The sequence below is a fragment of the Bombina bombina genome, chromosome 5, assembly GCF_027579735.1.
Source record: "Bombina bombina isolate aBomBom1 chromosome 5, aBomBom1.pri, whole genome shotgun sequence".
Lineage (NCBI taxonomy): Eukaryota > Metazoa > Chordata > Amphibia > Anura > Bombinatoridae > Bombina > Bombina bombina.
Genome location: NC_069503.1, coordinates 624825546 through 624844565, shown reverse-complemented (window position 1 = coordinate 624844565; position 19020 = coordinate 624825546). Strand labels below are relative to the sequence as shown.

The following is a 19020-nucleotide window of genomic DNA, read 5'->3' as shown; positions in this document are numbered from 1 at the left end:
ATGCATAATATAAGCGGAACAGAAACAAATTGGCTTATTATGGTTCAGCTTTTAGTGTTCCTAGTGTATCGCGCATGCGCTAACGGCCGTGAGCGCGCTTGGATTGCAGTCCGAGGAATGGGCTATCATTGGCTGCTGGTTTGAAAAAGAAGGTGAATACGTCACGGTGGGGGGAGTTAGGAAGCCATGTTAGGACACCAATTTGGAAGTGATCGTAGAGGATTCAACAGTGAAGGCAGGAAGTAAGAGAAAGGGGGCACGTTGCAGCTTGATCTTTATTTATAGTTTTTCAACATAGATTAATGTTGTGGGCAGTGTTGAATGTCCCTTTAAACATAATATTAAATCGTATCTCCCCATACCTACTGCATTATCCCTTTGTATCCACTCAGGGTTTAGCAACATTGCAATTTCAGATTACATTCACTGTATCAAGTCTCTTCCATCGGAGTTCCAACTTTCTTTCTGGCACGCTAAAATAATTCATTCACACATTATTATTGAAGCCGTCATTTTTATTGAATTTCTAGTAAAAGTTACATTCTAACCTGTGTTAATTAATCATAGTGCTAAAAGAGCATTCCTTTTGCTTTCCCTATTTCCTATATAGGGTTTCTTTGTGAGTACGTTAAAACTGTACCAAAAAATACAAAACACAACAAATACTTTATTTTTCTAATGTAAAATATGTCTTGCAGTCTGGGCAAGAGAATCAGCAGGGGTATAGTTTGTAGTTTTCCTATTCTAGAAGAATTTTACACCTGCATGCCTTGAATTAAAAACAAAACTTTTCGCGAAGATTCCTCAGCAGCCCTTTCTACAGCCAGATCTCCGTATAAAATAAGTAGATTGCTGCTGCTTTATGCAACAGACCGACAACACGAGAGAGGAAGCAACACTTTTCTGTATATTTGAGAGTGACTCTTCTTCCAGTTCTCGGTATCTTAGTCACGTGAGTGCTGTGATCTCTTTACCCGGATGGGAACTAGCTGCTACAGCAGAACAGCGTAACTCCAGCACAAACATTTTCAGTGTGGGCAGTTTCCGGTTACACTGGCAGTGTACGAACGCATGGCAGCTTGTTTGTCTGCGGTATAAGGTATGTGTCAGTGTCACTACTGGGCAGCTAGTATATAGCCTTTTCTTCGTTTTAAGCTACATAGAAGAAATAGCATGCTCCAGAGCTCGTTATCTGTAGTGAAACGGGGTCTGCGAGTATAATGGGTGTATGGGTTACATGGTTGGCACAACTACTGACTGAATAGAGATTTTAAAGTATGGTTTACAAATTAGAGAGAGCTGTAATTAATCACAATAAAGAATAATTTAAAGGCCATTATTGTGTAATTTCATACCTAGAGAAGTTGAAAAAGCTTGGGTAACCTGAAACCCATTTCTGTAATGATTCAGTTACAACATACACCTTTAAACAACTTTCTTATTTACTCCTATTATCTAATTTGCTTTCTTCTCTTGGTATACTTTGTTGAAGAGCATACTAAGTTAGGTTTTGGATAGTAAAGGGAAAGTCAATAAACGCAAGGATTGACCATTGAAACAAATAAAGGGGACTTTCAGTCATGAGGTATAGCATACTTCATGCAGAAAGCTCCTTTATTTGTTTCAATCATTCGCCGTACTGAGATGCTAAGGCAGCCCATGGGCCTGGCAGAACACTGTTTTGCTTGAGAGGCCATGTTTTCACCTCTTAGCAAATAGCCGTGCAGGAAACCCGGCGCCATAGGGAGACAAGCCGGTTTTCCAGCACGGCTATTGGCTAAGAGGTGAAAATGTCGCCTCTCAAGCAAAACGACCTTCTGTCGTGGGCTGCCTTAGCAGCTTAGTGCGGCAACGCTTGAAGCAATTAAAGGAGCTTTCTGCATGAAGTATGAATGAAAGTCCCCTTTATTTGTTTCAATTGTAAATCCTATCATTTTACAAATGACTTACAATTTAATGCACTGCTAGGAGCTAGCAGTGCATTACAATGACCTCCTGTAATACCTAACAATGGTGGCTGCACATATACGCCTCTTTTCATTGACTCACGAAATGTGTTCAGCTAGCTCCCGGGAGTGCACAACTGTTCTTTCACGAAAGCATACCAAGAGAATGAAGCAAATTTAAAAATAAAAATACAATTGAAATATGTTTAAAATGGCATGATCTATCAAAATCATGAAATAAAAAATCTGGGTTTCATGTGGACCCACAGAGCACTGCTGGGCGAGTAAAAACTGCAACTGTTCCAATCAGCAGGGCTAGTTGCACAACTTAGCAATGTAAACTAGCGCTGCTGACTGGATCAGAGGCAGTAAATCGCCATAGAACAGGCTAACAATGTTATTGAGCTGGTTGTTCGTTCCAGTTGTGGACTCCTTGCTCAGTGTGCTTAGAGGAATATGACTACACCTTGCTGACGAGGCCCAATGAAGGCCGAAACGATCGTCTGAAGTTCTGTATCCCTTGTTCAGAGAGGAATTGCCTGGTATTTCAGCGCTGGACGGACCGTAATAGGCGGGATCACACTGATATGCTACAGGAAAGTTCTACTCTGTGAAAAGCATTACTGGGCTAAAAAGAAGCTGCACCTAGGTGGTAAATCGCCATAGAACAGGCTAACAATGGTATTGAGCCGGTTGTTCGTTCTTGTGAGTGTGCTTCTCTCTGTATGTATTTAGTCTCCCTATGGGAAAAGGGGGAATCAAGATGTGGACTCTTTGCTCAGTGTGCTTAGAGGAATATGGCTACACCTTACTGACAAGGCCCAATGAAGGCCGAAACGATTGTCTGGGGTTGCAGTGTTCCTTGTTCAAAGAGGAATTGCCTGGTATTTCAGCGCTGGACTGACTGTAATAGGCAGGATCAGACTGATATACTAAAGGGAAATTCTACTCTGTGAAAAGCATTACTGGGCTAAAAAGAAGCTGCACCCAGGTGGTAAATCGCATAGAACAGGCTAACAATGGTATTGAGATGGTTGTTCGTTCCTGTGAGTGCGCTTCTCTCTGTGTGTATTTAGTTTTTTCTCAGGACCTGCAATGCTCTGTGGGTCCTGAGCGATACTTTAGCTGTTTAACCCCTTTGTGGGGGTTAAAAACTAAACATGTAGCTTTGCTGCGTCAGTAGTTATAAAATTGCATGCTCTAAAGCAGTGATTTTCAACCTTTTTTTTGCCGTGGCACACTTTTTTACATTAAAAAATCCTGCGGCACACCACCATCCCAAAATTTTACTAAAGCACACATTGTAGCCAAACACAGTGTGTATGTATATGTATATGGAACTGTTCTGGAGGAGGAGCAAAGCTGCGCCAGCATGCATGGGGGATTGAAGTGTTGCTGCGTGTAGAGCCGGCACTAGACACGTGTTGTGGTGGGTGGGGGTTCCTTCTAAGTGTGAACATGGGTCGGGGAAACGAGCTGCCGCTGCTCTGTTATCCTCAGTCATCATCTCACTTAAAATAAAAAAAAACGTTACAGAATAAAAAACAAGCAAAATTTAAAAAATGTCCCACTGTTGTCAGTCTGCCGCGGCACACCTGAGGATCTCCCACGGCACACTAGTGTGCCACGGCACACTGGTTGAAAAACACTGCTCTAAAGCAGGGATGGCCAACTGGTGGCACCTGGACCACATGCTGCCCTCTGCATTACTTTTTGCAGCCACAGGGATAAAGTCGGTCTTTTAATCTGTCTCATAGTTTTTGTGGTCCCTGGAAAAAGCAGAACTAAATAAATGTGCTTTTGGGATGTCAGGTTGGTAGGAAAACTCAAATGTGCCCTCTGAAGGGGAGAACAGCAGAAAGAGGTTACTCTGCAACTTAACTTAAATATTGCCCTTTGCCGTTAGACATTTTTTAGGAAATATATTATTTGTGTGTTTAATATTCATAAATTAACATGCCGCCCATAAGCTTCTAAAATATTGATTTGTGGCCCGCATGTATTAGGAATTTAGCCCTCGCTAGAGCGTGTCATTTTATCACTATGACGGTCCTTTTTAAAAGCTTATATAAATGTTATCTGTTTTCTCATTAAACACACATTACCACCAATATATATACAGCATCAGCTATCCAAGCAGACAAATTGTATGAAATGCTTCCACATGCATGTGCACAGTTGGCTTTACCCAGAGGTAGAACTTTTCTCCACTTTCTGCTATGAGATTTTTTTTTTTTTTTTTAGTGAAAAATGTTCTGCAGATCATTTTAAAATAACATTTTCAATTAGACAGTTGCACTAAAGCACCAGTTCAATATTGCAATGTGTTAATTAACTGGAGAATAAAGCAATGTTTAACATTTTATAATATATTGCTCCAGTTGAAAATTGCATTGCAAATTAGCTGTCGTTTTTTGACTATAATAATAATTACCCTTTTAATGCATTACAGTTTTGGCTGTAATATCTCTAATTTTTTATAATGCTGATCTACTATTTATAGCCAAAGATTATTCACTAAGGGTTATACAGCTATATACATTATCGTTATATGTCAACCCCTCTACTGTTTGATAATCAGTGTTCCATTTGTTATCACCATGCCAAGCAAATTATTTTTTGTTTTAGGCTCAGCTAAGTGGATGCAGTATTGCCGAGCTCTCTATAGATGGCAGAAGAGTGTCAGCAGCCTCAGAAATTCCCTTCTGTTATAGATCGTTATTTTACACGATGGTACAAGGCAGGTAAAGATATCAGGTGGTTATTTATTACATTATGCTGCTTTCTACTTCAAGGATGATTTTAGATCTGTTTATCAGCTTTTCTGTAATCCAATATGGTAAAAAGTAGGGGGTTATTTTACACCGGTGAATATTAAAGGGATATGAAACTCAAGCTTTTTCTTTCATGATTCAGATAGAGCATGCAATTTTTTTTTATTAGCAAGAAATGAAATACCATAGTTACATATAGAACATCAGACAATAACATGGTACATGTTTTTAAAAAAACAAAGGATATTTTACATATCATCGTGTTATTGTACGAGAAAAGACCTGCCTAAGAATTCTGTTACTCATTTATCTCACTTCAAATTTTAAATCCTTTTTTTTTTTTTTTAAATTTTATTCTACTAATATAAGTGCAGCAACACACACATTTAACTAAAACTGTGTTCAACAAAAAAATCTTTTCAAATATTGCTTTATCTTTTAATTAAGACTCATTTTACTAATTCACTCTAGAGCCTTAGAGTATTCTAGAAAGCAAAAAAAAATAGCTTCTTCTCTCCCACACACCACACTCCCATGCCTCTCAACACATTTTATTTAAAGAAGACCATTCACCTCTCAGAGGCGGTCAGCATAATTTCGAACTGCAAAAGAGGTGTAAGCAGAGTTTTCTGAGTATCTGTATCTAATGTTTTTATGTACCACTTCCATTTTCTCAAGAAATAGGATAATCTTTTATTTGTATCCATCCTCACATCAATTTGTTCAATTGTTAGTTGTTTGAATATTTTTTATTTAAGTTTAGATAGTGTGGGGGCTTTGGGTCTCACCCATTTTTCCAAAATTCAATTGTGGGCAAGTAATGTACATAAGGTGAGAATAGCATGATATTTAACGATTGACTTGTCCCAGTAAAGAAACAGAACACCAGAAACATCAAACTGTATATTAAGATGAAAACGTTTAGGAGGCAGAGTTTGGCCGTGCAGGCAAATGGCCGCAGAATAGAAAAGCTCTGTGCCAGAGTCGGAATCCCAACTGATCTAAAGCTTCAAATTGACTAACCGCTTCCAGAAGCCAATATGAACTCATCTGAGGTGAATAGAATCAGCTATACGCCTTAACAAGTCCACAGAGGGCCCCTAGGAGAAAGCTTTAGATGGACCGCTGCCATATTGCAGCATACTCGGTTTAGGGCTCACTCCACAGCAGAGTCTACACCAGCTATCTATTAGGTCTATGCCTCCTCTGGATCTACTTGGGAATGAGCGGGCACATCAGAAACCCCAGCTATATACCAGCCTCCCCAGTCCGCTGCAAAACCAGACCACTGAACCTGCTTCTGTGAATTAGAAGGGTCCTGGTATCGATCACACAGTGAGTAAGACAGAGAATTCAGTGTGTATAATGCTGTCCTGTCTTTATTATAACATCACAAACCAAACACTGCATAATGTGACATGTTGTCTGAAGAGGAAATGTATATAACTATATCTTGCTTTTGCTAATACTCCTCACTGCTGGGACTTAACGTAGAGTTAATGTTTTCTGCCTCATAGTTGCCATACTGCTGTTTTCATTATACTACGTTTTGGGATCCTTATTACAACTAAGCTCACTTGCTCAATAGCATACAGGAGTTGATCGGTCTCCTAGGGCACATAAAGCAGAGTGATTAAAGCTGCATGGCTGACTTGAAAAGACTGTTAATGTTTCTTTTTATATAATAATAGTTCAAACTCCTAAAGATTACTTCAAAAAAGAATTCTAAAACATATAAGCTAACTAAAGCTTCCAATTCAAAACAAACATCTGCTTTTTTTTTCTCAAAATTCAGAGAATTCACCTCCTGCATCTGAGGGCTCGCAAAAACAAACAGGTGCCCCTATTCTAACTCCTGCAGTTTCTAATATATGTCTCCCTGTGGAATACATTTGACAACTTAAAAATGACATAGCAAAATTACCCACTAAAGAGGACTTTGCATCTCTTAAATCTATAATAACTACTGAACTGTCAAATATTTGCAAATATGTCATTGATTTAGGACATAGGGTGGTAGAAGTACAAGATACGGTTAACAAAATGCTGGGAGCACATAATACTTAAGCGAATGTACAAGAATAAAAAATAGAAGCATTGCAGGAGAAAATAGAAGATTTAGAGAATTGCAGAAAAAGAAACAGCCTACACCTACGTGGCATATCAGAGACCATACTGGCATCTCCTCTCCCTGATTTCCTTCAAGGGTTTGATCCAACATAAAAAAAAATGACCCACAAGCCCCACCGATTGAGCTGGAAAGGGCTCATAGAGCTTTATGCTCTCTTCCATCACCGAATGCACCGCCCAGAGACGTCGTCATAAAATTTCTTAAATTCCCTGACAGGGAAGACATCTGGCGTAAAGCTAGACAGACCAAGCAGATAATTTACTTTTGATGACACAATACAAATTTTTCCAGATCTTTGCCCTAGAACCATCAAAAAAAGAAGTGGCAAAATTTATAACCACAGTGTTGCAAGAACAGAAGATTAAATACAGATGGGGATTTCCCTTCAGTCTTAAAACTCACAAAGGTAAAACATATGTCAACAAAGTCCTACAGGATCTGGAAACATTAGCAAATGGCTTGGGAATAGCAGTGAAGGCCCCGAGTATTTCAGATGTCTGTGTCATCACAGGTCTCCCCTGTCAACCTTTAATAACCACAAAATCAACACCCACATTGGCAAAAAGTCCAGCTGAGGAAACACATTGTCAATATACCGATAGAGGACATTATAAGAAATGCAGAGTTGATGCGCTTCTACGGCTTCTACTGAAGAGCCATTCTCAGGAGACAGGTTTGGTCATTGAGATTTAATGACAAAGTTATTATTATATTATTTGTTAAGAAATTTCTTGTTAAAATGTCATACCTTATCCACAAAAGGGTACTCTCCATATCCCTCTATTATTGGACTGTAGTTCAATAATCATAGAGGACACCTTAAATGGTTAAAATTTATATGTAGGGGGCGTGCCCAAGCCGCAGCCGAGTCCAGAGGCTAAAATCAACAGCTCCGATGGCATGCTACATAATATGAGTTATCATTCGACTAATATGCCATCTACTAATAATAATATGAACCTCTAATAAAGGTGAAGGTCAGGAGTTGGATGATACCAATATCTCTGAAATTAATTTAATAGAAGAACTTATCCGACCGAGATTGTGTTTGTGGATCTGAGACACTGTACTAACATCTCCCCCCCCCCCCCCGGTCTACATTCAGCCGGGTAAAGTCTTTTTCTTATTGTCTCATAATGGAGGAGTCCCCTATAAGTATACTTATACTTTTGAAGGAGCTTGAGGACAAAGACGAGAGATTCAATGATCTCCTGGCAACGTACAGAAACACATGTATACAAGATGGCTCTCGACACATGGCGAGTTGCAGATCTCACAACACGGAGCAGACCGAGAGGTTACACTCCCCAAAGCAGCTCTTGACAACAGAGGAGGAGAGTCCGGGCATGGCTTTCGACTATCGCACAGAGATTGTTGAAGATAGGGGTCTTGATCATCTTCTAGTTGACGGACTCACACTCTGCGCTGAACATACGCCGAGCTCAAGGCGGGTGAACACCACCTATGATAAGAAGCTACTATTGAATTGCCGATGTACGCTCCTACCTTGCCAGTATACCCGTGATGATCAGAGGCCGGATCACTTACATGAGGACCGGCTCCGGGGAGATGTGGCCGACTCCCGCTGGAGCATCCTATTCAAAAGAACAGTTACCCACCGGTATAGTCAGACAGACTATGTGAGGGGTATAGGCTAGAGAAACTTTTTGCTAATTTGGGTGGACTCCATTATATACTACCAGGATAGATCTGTTATGCATGTGTGAGGACTTTTCTTTGTTTGTTCTTGTTAGCTGTTAGGTTATGTCTAATTTTATTATAGATTGATATGATACAGTATGGTCTGCAGTGTATAGGGTTCTTGCAGAAACTGAAACGGAGGGACTAACTTCAGAACTTATATTGCACACAGTATAAAGGTCTTATTACGCTGGATGCCTAGATTTTTTACTTTATTGAAGTGTGCCTGAGACTAGCTCTCTCCTATAAATAGCCATATCTTGGAAGGTTTGATTACTTAGTCATATATATTGTGAAGTCAGGACCAGTTATGTACGGACCCCCTACCATACTATTACATATATGTCAGTGCAGGGCTGGGTATTTCTTTAGCATTTACAGGAGACTGTTGTTTCTTATTCTATACAACAAAATACAGATTTTTATGTTGCAGAATAGTCTATAGTGTGCAGAACTTATAGGTAGGTTTTTTCATTATATCCAAAAAGCTAACCATACTAGATATCTAGCTCCCATGTTATTATTACATCAAAATGGCAGGTTTTTATCTAAAAATAATTATATTCTTGAAGCCTAAAATGCATATATTGGTATGTTGTTTGTCCTACCTCTTCTGCTCTGACTATTGTTCAAACTACTATTTAGTTTTGTTTTGCCTCTATAACATTACTTTTCAACAAGTTGCTAACTGTATATATTGAACCTGACTACGGTAGCCCAGCAACTCGAGACACTAATAAGGGGCTTGTGAATAGTTTTTTTTTTTTTGTTTTTTTTTTTTTGTTTTTTACAGTAGAGTATTAGTTGCCTGTCACTTTAGACCCCATACACTAGGGTGGCTGCAGTTCACCCCATACCCTCAAGATAATGGACCTTAGACTCCGCCAAATGCTTCAATGCTGGAGTGAATATAAGATGTTTGAACCAAGTTAATCTATAAATTGCTATGCCCCTATGGAACCCCCCTATTCAGCGGGTGCCAATACACTGTCGGTTTACATTGACTTATAGTTCATGTGTTAAATCATGCGATTACCCAGAGTTAATTTCTATGGCTACCCCTCTATCAACATATGCCAAACTCCTACGCAAACCAATATAATATAACCGGCTTGATTTGTTAGGCCCAGTAATTTAATTTAGTTTAATATTCACCCTATCTGGTGAATTCCTTGGCGGTATTAACCTGCCTCCCATAGCGATATTCACCCGCTAGTAACTGTATCTCTCATTATTAAAAGTGTATTATTATACTAAATGTGTAACTGCTAGTATCTTTCTAGAAGACAGTATATCTAACTAAAGAGGTACCATGATAATTTTGTTAAAATATAGAAAATGAGGTCTCAATGTTATATGTTGATTTGGAAATTGGGTTGACTATACCTATGTTTGTTATATTATGGTTTGTATTTCCGTAATAGTTGATTATGTGTCAACACATATTCTGTTTTATAGTGATGTATAAAAGCCTCAATAAAAAACTTTGATTCAAAAAATTTTTTTTATATGTAGCAAACTTTATCCAATCCGGTTTAATTTAGTCTAATATTGTATTTAAATGCTGGGATCTCCCTAGTTGGTAGTTCTCCGCAACTCAGTGAATGAAAAGGTTTTACATGTTTGTTCTCAGTATACCTGTTTTCACTATACTTGTTAACTGTTTTTGTAATTGATTGTAAATTTATACTTAAGAATTATGGTTTTGACTCTACACATGAATAACTGTGCGCAATGGAGTCTTTTACTTCTTGGGGGTTATAATCCCCATGATCTGACTTCATATAGTAGATTCTGTTTCATACACTATCTAGTAATACTTATATAAATATAGTAAACATAGAACCAATAAGGATCAGTAGTCCTTATCCAAAAGACAGGAAATTCAGCACAAATACTTCAGAGTTGTCCACAATTCATAAGTGTTTATTAAACATTTTTTTTAGTTTTCATCACACGTGTAAATCTCAGGAAATCTATTTACAAAAAATAATGAAGAACATACAATCCAATATTTTCAGAATACCAAAACAAAAAATATCTATTTAGTCGTAATACACAGTTAGAGACATCTCTTTAGAGGCACACATAGTTATTGACACACATGAATATGGCAGTTTCAAAAAGTAAGTAAACTTGCAACACCTCCATCAGAGGGCAACCCCACAGCATTGTCTTAGGGATCTGTTGCCTTGATAACATTCGAGGATCTATGTAGTAACCTTTGAAATTATCCATAAAATAGCATGCATCAAATGCAGAGAGACACACAAATACATACATACATACATACATACATACATAGTGGGTCACAAGAAACAGAGTATCCTTAAAGAATTCTACAACACCAAAATTATCAGATAAGGGAACTGTTGTCAAGACACATATATAAGGTGCTTTGTGATACTTTAACTGTGTATATACTCAAAATAACACACAATAATGTGATAACAAGGGTTAGCTTCAGCTGTACTATCCAGACATGAAAGCGGAACATTAACTTAGGATATCAAAGTCTCTTCCAAAGTCCTTCAAATAAATTATATCCGTCACTTTCATGTATCAGTGAATTTTGCAGACCTTACAACAATCCACCCATAGAATTGTAAATCCTGTATCATATGTGTATGGAACTTAGAGTCCAGTGTAGGGTGTTAGGAGTATACATACCATCCGCACATCAGTAATGCAGGCTTTAAATGTTAAAAAGATTGACTCACGGTATCTTTGAGTCAAATGGCATTAGTGACCCAAAAGTTATTGCCTCAGGTAAAGAGAATTGATACAGCTCCAGTGACTTAACCAAGTGTCACAGAACCACCTCAGCTTCAGGGTCTCCGCCGTGTATCACGGAACTGCCTAATCGCGGTTTATCCCTTTCCTTGTCAGGGAATTCCTCAGGGCTCATAATACTTATATGTTCCATATTCTACTGTAATTATATTAGCGATAGACGAGGAGATTTAGTATTCCTCCAGGAAACACACTTTAAGTTAGGCAGAGAACCAAAAACCTTTGCAAACAATTGGCTGATAAGATACTTGAAACATCTAAGGGTCTCCTAATTATGGGGGGAGATTTTAACTTTACCATAAACCTTATTATAGATAATTCATCATCTACGTCTTCTACTCCTCATAGGGTAATTTCTAAAATCGGATATCATCTTCGGGTTCTAGAGGTACATGATGTCTAGAGGGTGCTGTACCCTGAGAATAGAGAATATACTTTTTATTAATTTCCACACTCCAGATTCTCACTTATTGAATATGTATTTTTAGATGTAAACTGTAGGGCCATAATCTTACGGACTACTTAGACAGACCATTCCATGGTGCAGTGTGTGGTCGATTTGGCCATCGGCTTTTTCTTCTACATATATTTGGAGACTGGATAATGAGCTCCTCGATCAACCACTGTAGCAAGAAAAAACAATGAGGTAATGTTTTTCTCATAGTATAGGCTCCGTTTTGGACATCAGAATAGTGTAGGGGGCACATAAGTTGTTGAATTTATTTGATTACTTGCTCCTTGGACTTGGAGAGTTATACATAATGGTTAAATTATGAAAATGTAACCAGATATTTGTTCTACATATTTGCATACATTTTGTATATTGCTGGTTTTAATAAAAATATTTATATATTAAAAAAAAAAAAAAAGATGAAAAATTTTAGTGACCCAAAACTCCCCCTTCCCTCCCATACCCCCCCCCCCCCCATTGCTTGATTTTGGGACAAATTTGTGCATGAAAGAAAAGGCAGAGAACAATTTTTAACCCGGCAGCTGCCAGCTCAGCATCACAAAAATGTATCTAAAAGCCAGTCAGTGGCTATACGCAACAAAGCTGTCCAGTTATACAGATGAAAGTCCGGTAAGTCCAGACCCCCACTTAAACAGGTAGAGCTTCATTTTTTTTTTAGCGCTAAGCAAGGTTTACCCCCTTTCCAAATAAAGGGTCTAACTGCCATATTCAAAGAGTGAATGTCAGATTTACTAAGTAAGAATGGAAGCATGAGCAACGGATGAAGCAAACGGGGAAGAATATTTATTTTAAGTAAATTTGATTCTTCCTGGTAATGAGAGAGGCAGGCAATCCCATGTTGTGCACATAACTTTGAAATATTCAGATCATACAGTTAGGAATTAGAGCCAAATTGAATCCCTAGGTATTTCATACTACCCACAACTTTTTTGAAAGGATATTGTGTAGTGATGGAGACAGATTTGTGAACCCTGAAGATTTCCGACTTAGAAGTGTTAATTTTAAAACCCACTAAACTCCCAAAAGTCTTATTAGAGCCAGAACCTTTGGGACATGTATAGCAGGATCCTGCACAAATAATAGCATGTTGTCTGCGTAAAAGAACATATGTTTAACACCATTGATCTTTATTCCACGAAAGGACCGTCTTAATTTTACTGCCAAGGGTTCAAGAGCAAGTTTGAATACGAAAGGAGACGACCCCGACCAGTTCCCCTTTCCAGGGTAAAGATGTTTGAAAATAAATTGTTAACTATAATGCAAGCATTAGGGGAATTATAAATATTTTTGATAATATCAAAAAAAGGCCTCCAAAATTGAACTTCAGTAGGGTAGAAAATAAATAATCCCATTCGACCCGAACAAAGGCCTTCTCTGCGTCCAATCACAGGACAACCTTTGCTGTTTGCCAATAAGTATTTTGGAGTGGCAGCATGAGCTAAATTATCTGTAAAATAATCTGTCCTAGATTGTTTCAGATATGACTGAAATGCAGAAGAAGTTGCTAAGAAAGTTGGGAGCCTCAAAATGTAAGGTTTTATTGATATTGAGTTCCACTGGAGCATGATCTGAAAAAAAGTTATTGGGAATTTTGTCAAACTAAACAGAAGGAATAAGGGAGTCTGAGACTAGAAAGAAAATCTATTCTGGAAATAGTGGAGGTGGATCTAGAAGCACAAGTAAGTCCTTATCCTCAGGGTGTCTAAACCTCCAGATATCAATAAGATGTAAATTATTCTGAAGTCATAAAAAGTGTTTCTTCTCAAGAGCTCTCTATCCTTCTTTGTCTTACTGTCACTAGACGTCCTGGATCCTGTACTCTGTCTTACACAGGATTAGGGGAGATATGAAAGTCTCCTCCGACTATTAAACGGAAATCACTGAAAAGTAAAAGCGTCTGAATGAATTAGTTGATTCCAAAAAGTTATTTTTCTGATTTGGGGCATAAATATTACATAATGTAAGTAATTTGTCTTCTAGTCTTACTTCAACAATTAAATACCTGCCCTCAGGGTCTTTACAGATCTTACCAATTTCAAGTGACAAATGGTTGCTGAATAATATAGCTACCCCTATGTTGGAGCTATTGTAAGAGGAGTCTATAACCTTGCCCACCCTCATTTGAGTTTGTGTTCTGTCTCAGTGAGATGCGTCTCCTGCAGAAAAGATTTTTCCGTATTCAACTTTTTCAACCTGGTATTTTATGGGGGAATTAATTCCCCCTACATTCCAAGACACACCTGTAGGCAAAATAATACATTAAAGAGGCCCAATGGAAAAAAAACCCATAGAATGTGTTGTGCCAAAGAGAGTAGAGATAAACAAAACCAGCAATATGCAAAAAACTACACAATTAACAAAATCTCTCATTAAAATGAGAGTAAACACTAGTGCAATAAATACAAAAACCATTGTAATAAAAAAGAACACACAAAATAAAGTCTTAATGGCCAATCCTGTTGAAATATACCATAATAATAACTCTGCCATAATTAGTGGGTAAAGACAAGCAGAAGTATTCAATTAGTCCCCAGTAAATTGTGGAGAAGAGGGAGGAGGCAAACCACCAGGAGAAGAATGAGAGTTGACAAAATCGGCGGCGTTCTTGGGAGAGTCAAAACATTTTGGGCTAGAGGATGTGAACATAGATAGGATAGAGTAAGAATGTCTTTTTACCTGCTTTATTCAAGGCAGTACAGATCAGGGAGGAGCCCTTATGTCTCTTTACCAGCTCTGCCGAGAAATCTTGAAAAAGGGTATTTATTTTTCTATATGTTTGTAGTAAAAGTATTTTAGTTTGGAAGTGTAAAAAATTAATCATAACAGGTCTAGTTATTGCTTTGTTGGAGTTGTTTCTGGGCCTATTCGGTTTTCCCTTTCTACGCTACCTATAAACTTTGTTTGCGGAAGCTCTAGTAGTTGAGAGAATGTAGATTCAACAAAATTAAGTCAAGGGGTTTGATTTGTTCCAATAAGCCTATGAGATGGACACTATTCCACCAAGACCTATTCTCAAGGTCTTCTAAACGTTGATGCAGTATAAGACTTTGCTGTTCTAGATTCTCTGTGACTCTTTCTTCCACTTCGGTTACCCTAGTGGAAAATTGTTTGATTTCCCTTATAAGGCAATCCATTCCTTTTTGCAAATTTTCTATTCTTGGGAGAAATAAAGCTGAAATTTATTTAACAATAGGGTTGGTATCAGAGGGAAATTGAGCAAGATCTAAAACTCCTTGAACTGACTCTCTAGGCGATCCTGAACTTGTCTTGTGCCTTTTTATCACTCGATTTTGATTTAGGGATCATTTTTTAAAGGTCCCTAAAAATGTATCCATCGAAAGGAAGCCTATAGAAAAAGTATCTAGTTAGTATGTGGTTGAGAAAAAATAAACAAACACCTTCTTGCTATTCCCTCCTCTTCCCCTCCTATACACCAATTGGGCTATACGAAAAAACAGACACACACAGTACGATAAACAAAAAAAAAATCTTTGTTTATCGTAGACACCAAAAAGGAGTATCCCAAACTCCAGTTAGGTGCAAATTATATATTTTTTATTATTTTGTCCTTTAAGGGACACTGAACCCAAATTTTTTTCTTTCGTGATTCAGATAGAGCATGCAATTTTAAAAAGCAACTTTCTAATTTTCTCCTATTATCAATTTGTTCTCTTGCTATCTTTATTTGAAAAATAAGGCATCTAAGCTTTTTTTAGGTTCAGGACTCTGGACAGCATTTTTTTATTGGTGGATGAATTTATCCACCAATCAGCAAGGACAACCCAGGTTGTTCACCAAAAATGGGCCGGCATCTAAACTTACATTCTTGCATTTCAAATAAAGATACCAAGAGAATGAAGAAAATGTAATAGGAGTAAATTAGAAAGCTGCTTAAAATATCATGCTCTATCTGAATCACGAAAGAAAAAATTTGGGTTCAGTGTCCCTTTAATGCAGTAATTTAAGCAAAATATTTGATAAATCCAAAATATCCACTTTAGAAAAAGCTGGTCAGTGTTAAGTCATTCAGTAGTTCCCAAGATAAGTACTGTATGTAAAGATATATCCCAAATGTCCACTATAAGTATTGGGATGTCATCAATACCACTAGGGCCGGTGATGAAGAGCAGTGAGATTGTCCCTTCCAATTAGGTAACAAGCAGAATTGTAATATCTGTTCCCAACAACTATAATATGGAAACTGTGCTGTTCACAAACAACTGATTAGAATAGTTTCTAGAAAAATCTCGGGAGACCTGTGCTTAGCAATCTTTAAAAAAGTTGAAATTATTGGTACTGGTCTCCAAAGAAGTATATGTAAGCTATCACCTCAACTTGCATAAGAACAAGTATATAGGGGAATGTCTGTGTTGTGGATGAGGCTTGCCAAAGATAAGGAATGTCGCGCCTTACCAAAATCAGACACACAGTAACGTAGATGTAGCGTCACCCCTGAAGTAGGATGATAGCAAGCTTTCACTATGTTAAAGTAGGTGCAAGAAAGACAGAGGTGAAGAAAAGGATAAGTCAGGCCATATATACGATTGTGATGCGTTGAGTCCAATATGGCACTCATTCACATACCAATGGGAAAGGCCGCTTAAGGGATCATGCTAGGGTCCACTGTGAGAATTGGGCAATAAAAAGAGGGTCCCCTTCACTGTAGCTCAGGGACAGTGTCGGGTCCAAGGTCACGTGACCATCTGCTTTGAATGGGCAGTCCACTAGTCGAAGATATGCATCCATGGAGGTGTGTCGCAGTATTCTATATGGCTGCTGGTGGGGGAGAGTAGTTTTGAAGTCTCCAGCGCATGTAGAACAAACTGAATCCGCTGTTCTTGTGGGCCAGACAATTTTCATTGCCAAGGCAATCGACTGAGCTGTAACAACAAGTTTATTAGCAATTTTCCAAGAATATTGAAAAAGGCCTAGCTGGATCTCGGCCTCTCTGCTGCTTTCACCTGCCCACCAGAATTCTCTTAGAGCATGCAATTTAAAACAACATTCTAATTTTCTTCTATTATCAATTTTTATTCGTTCTCTTTGTATCTTTTGTTGAATAGTAGGAACCTATGTTTAGGAGCTGGCCCATTTCTGGAGCACTATATGGCAGCAGTTTTGCAAGAATGTTATACATTTGCAAGAGCACTAGATAGCAGCACTATTTCCTGCCATGTAGTGCTCCAGATGCCTACCTAGGTATCTCTTCAACTTCATTTTTGGGTTTCATATACTTTCAAATGGGGGGGGGGGGTTTGACAAATTGTAATTGTTAAATACATATCATTGGTGTTAATATGACCTTCTGATCTAATAACAGCTTCTTGTAGGGTTTAAACTTAAATACTGACTCCAATTTCATTAACCATTGTTAAAAGGGCAGTTTACTGTAAAAAAACTTCTTTGATGCTTTTCAGCGACTTGTTATACGAACTGTGGAGTTTAAAATGTGTGGTAAATTGCTCCTCTGTCTTTTTTTATTATATGAAATAACTATTTTTGCCACTTAAAACCAAAGCACAATCAAATGGTCTGAGCTTATAGGGAGAGCAGACCTCATCTTATCAGCCAGTGACCCAATCAGCAGAAGTAATTGGCTGACCCAGCTTTGTGACTACTGCTGCTGATTGATTCACCAGCAATTCTCTACTGCTCCCAAGTGGTACTTAAAGGGGCAGTCTACTCCAAAATTTGTATTCTTTAAAAAGATAGATAACGACATTACTACCCATTCCCCAGCTTTGCACAACCAGTATTGTTATATTAATATACTTTATAACATCTAAAACTCAAATCATGCTCCTGTGAATATATAGGAGCCTAAATGTGAGGTTAGTTTCTATAGGGATGACCATTTTATAGCTTTGTATTTAAACTGCTTTGAAGCGAACTAAAACTAAACATTGTACCACATACATTACTATGGGCATAATTGACCACTCACACAATTCAGCATGTATCATAGTATTTTTTAAGATACAGCCTTCTACAAAACCCGTAATATATTGTATCTTAAACATTCATACTAATTTGAAGATAGAAAAACATTACATGTATGGCTTTTCTGAAGTTTGCATAGTAAGGGCTCGATTTATCAAGCTAGGGCAGACAGGTGCATACATATTCGCTCCTGTCCGCCCCAGCTCGCCTGTAGCGGGCAACAATCCGCTGCCGTAATACAGCATTGCACACAAGCACTATTTTGCGCTCGTGTGCAACACCGCCCCCTGCCCGGGCACAGCCAATCCGGGCACGAGTTGTCAATCTCCCTGGTCCGACGAGACCGGGGAAATTTGAAATTCTTCACCTAAGAGGTGGGGAAGAGGATAGGAAGCAGCGGTCTGATGACCGCTGCTTGATAAATACTGACTGCAGGTTCTCTTGTGAGAACCTGCAGTCGTAGGGGAGCAAACAGCTTGATAAATCGAGCCCATAAGGTGGATGCTATTTTGCAGCTGACTCTGTAATCACCAAAATCTTCTGTGGTGTTTTATTACTTTCCTTTGTGTGCATAACAATTACCAGCCTATTAAGTTTATTTCCATAACCTAACATGGTGTGCACAATCTAAGTTTGTAGTTATTAAAACGCAAAACATTGTTTTTTTGCCTTTTTGTTTTTATTTTTATAAATATATAGCTGACTCATTGATACTTCTAAATTAGAGACTGGACTGGTAGATTTCTATTAGATTTATAGATAAAAATGTGGAAAGTACTTTTCAGTTCTGCTGTAACTGCAGAATACTAGTGCTGCGTCTTTTGTTTTCTGTAATAGTGCTATGTATTGTGCATTTGTTTAATAGTTATTTTCCTTTCAGATGTCAATGGAAAGCCGCATGAAGATCACTGTGTTCTGCAGCATTCAAATCGGTAAATCCTCTTTGCTATTAAGCAATGCGTGTTTTGAAGCTTACGCCTAATTAATTATTTGTACCTGCCAAAGCCCTTTTATCTAGCATATTTGTATATAAAGTGAACTGTTAATTGCTGCTGCTGTTTATAGTTAAAACTTTATTATGTTGTTTTGTTTGAATGTATTGAATTTATTTTTATGTGATACTTCATAATCACTAACACACACATTGCAAAAAAGATTTCCCCCCTGCAAACCTTTTTTAATTTGTTTAGAATTATTAAAGGGATAGTATACTACAAAAATGATATGCTTTAAATTATTAAAGGAAGTATTTTTTGCACTATT

The 19020-nt window shown here is 38.0% G+C and overlaps 1 protein-coding gene across 1 annotated transcript in view; it reads left to right on the top strand.

Moving 5' to 3' along the window:
* Positions 1-973: 973 nt before the first annotated feature.
* ABITRAM (actin binding transcription modulator) overlaps positions 974-19020 on the top strand; it is a 48705-nt gene continuing 30658 nt past the window's right edge. The window contains exons 1-3 of the mRNA XM_053714584.1: positions 974-1099; positions 4575-4690; positions 18638-18689. Coding sequence (XP_053570559.1) covers positions 4615-4690; positions 18638-18689 — 128 coding nt within the window. The 5' untranslated portion in view covers positions 974-1099; positions 4575-4614. The remainder of the gene's footprint in view (positions 1100-4574; positions 4691-18637; positions 18690-19020) is intronic.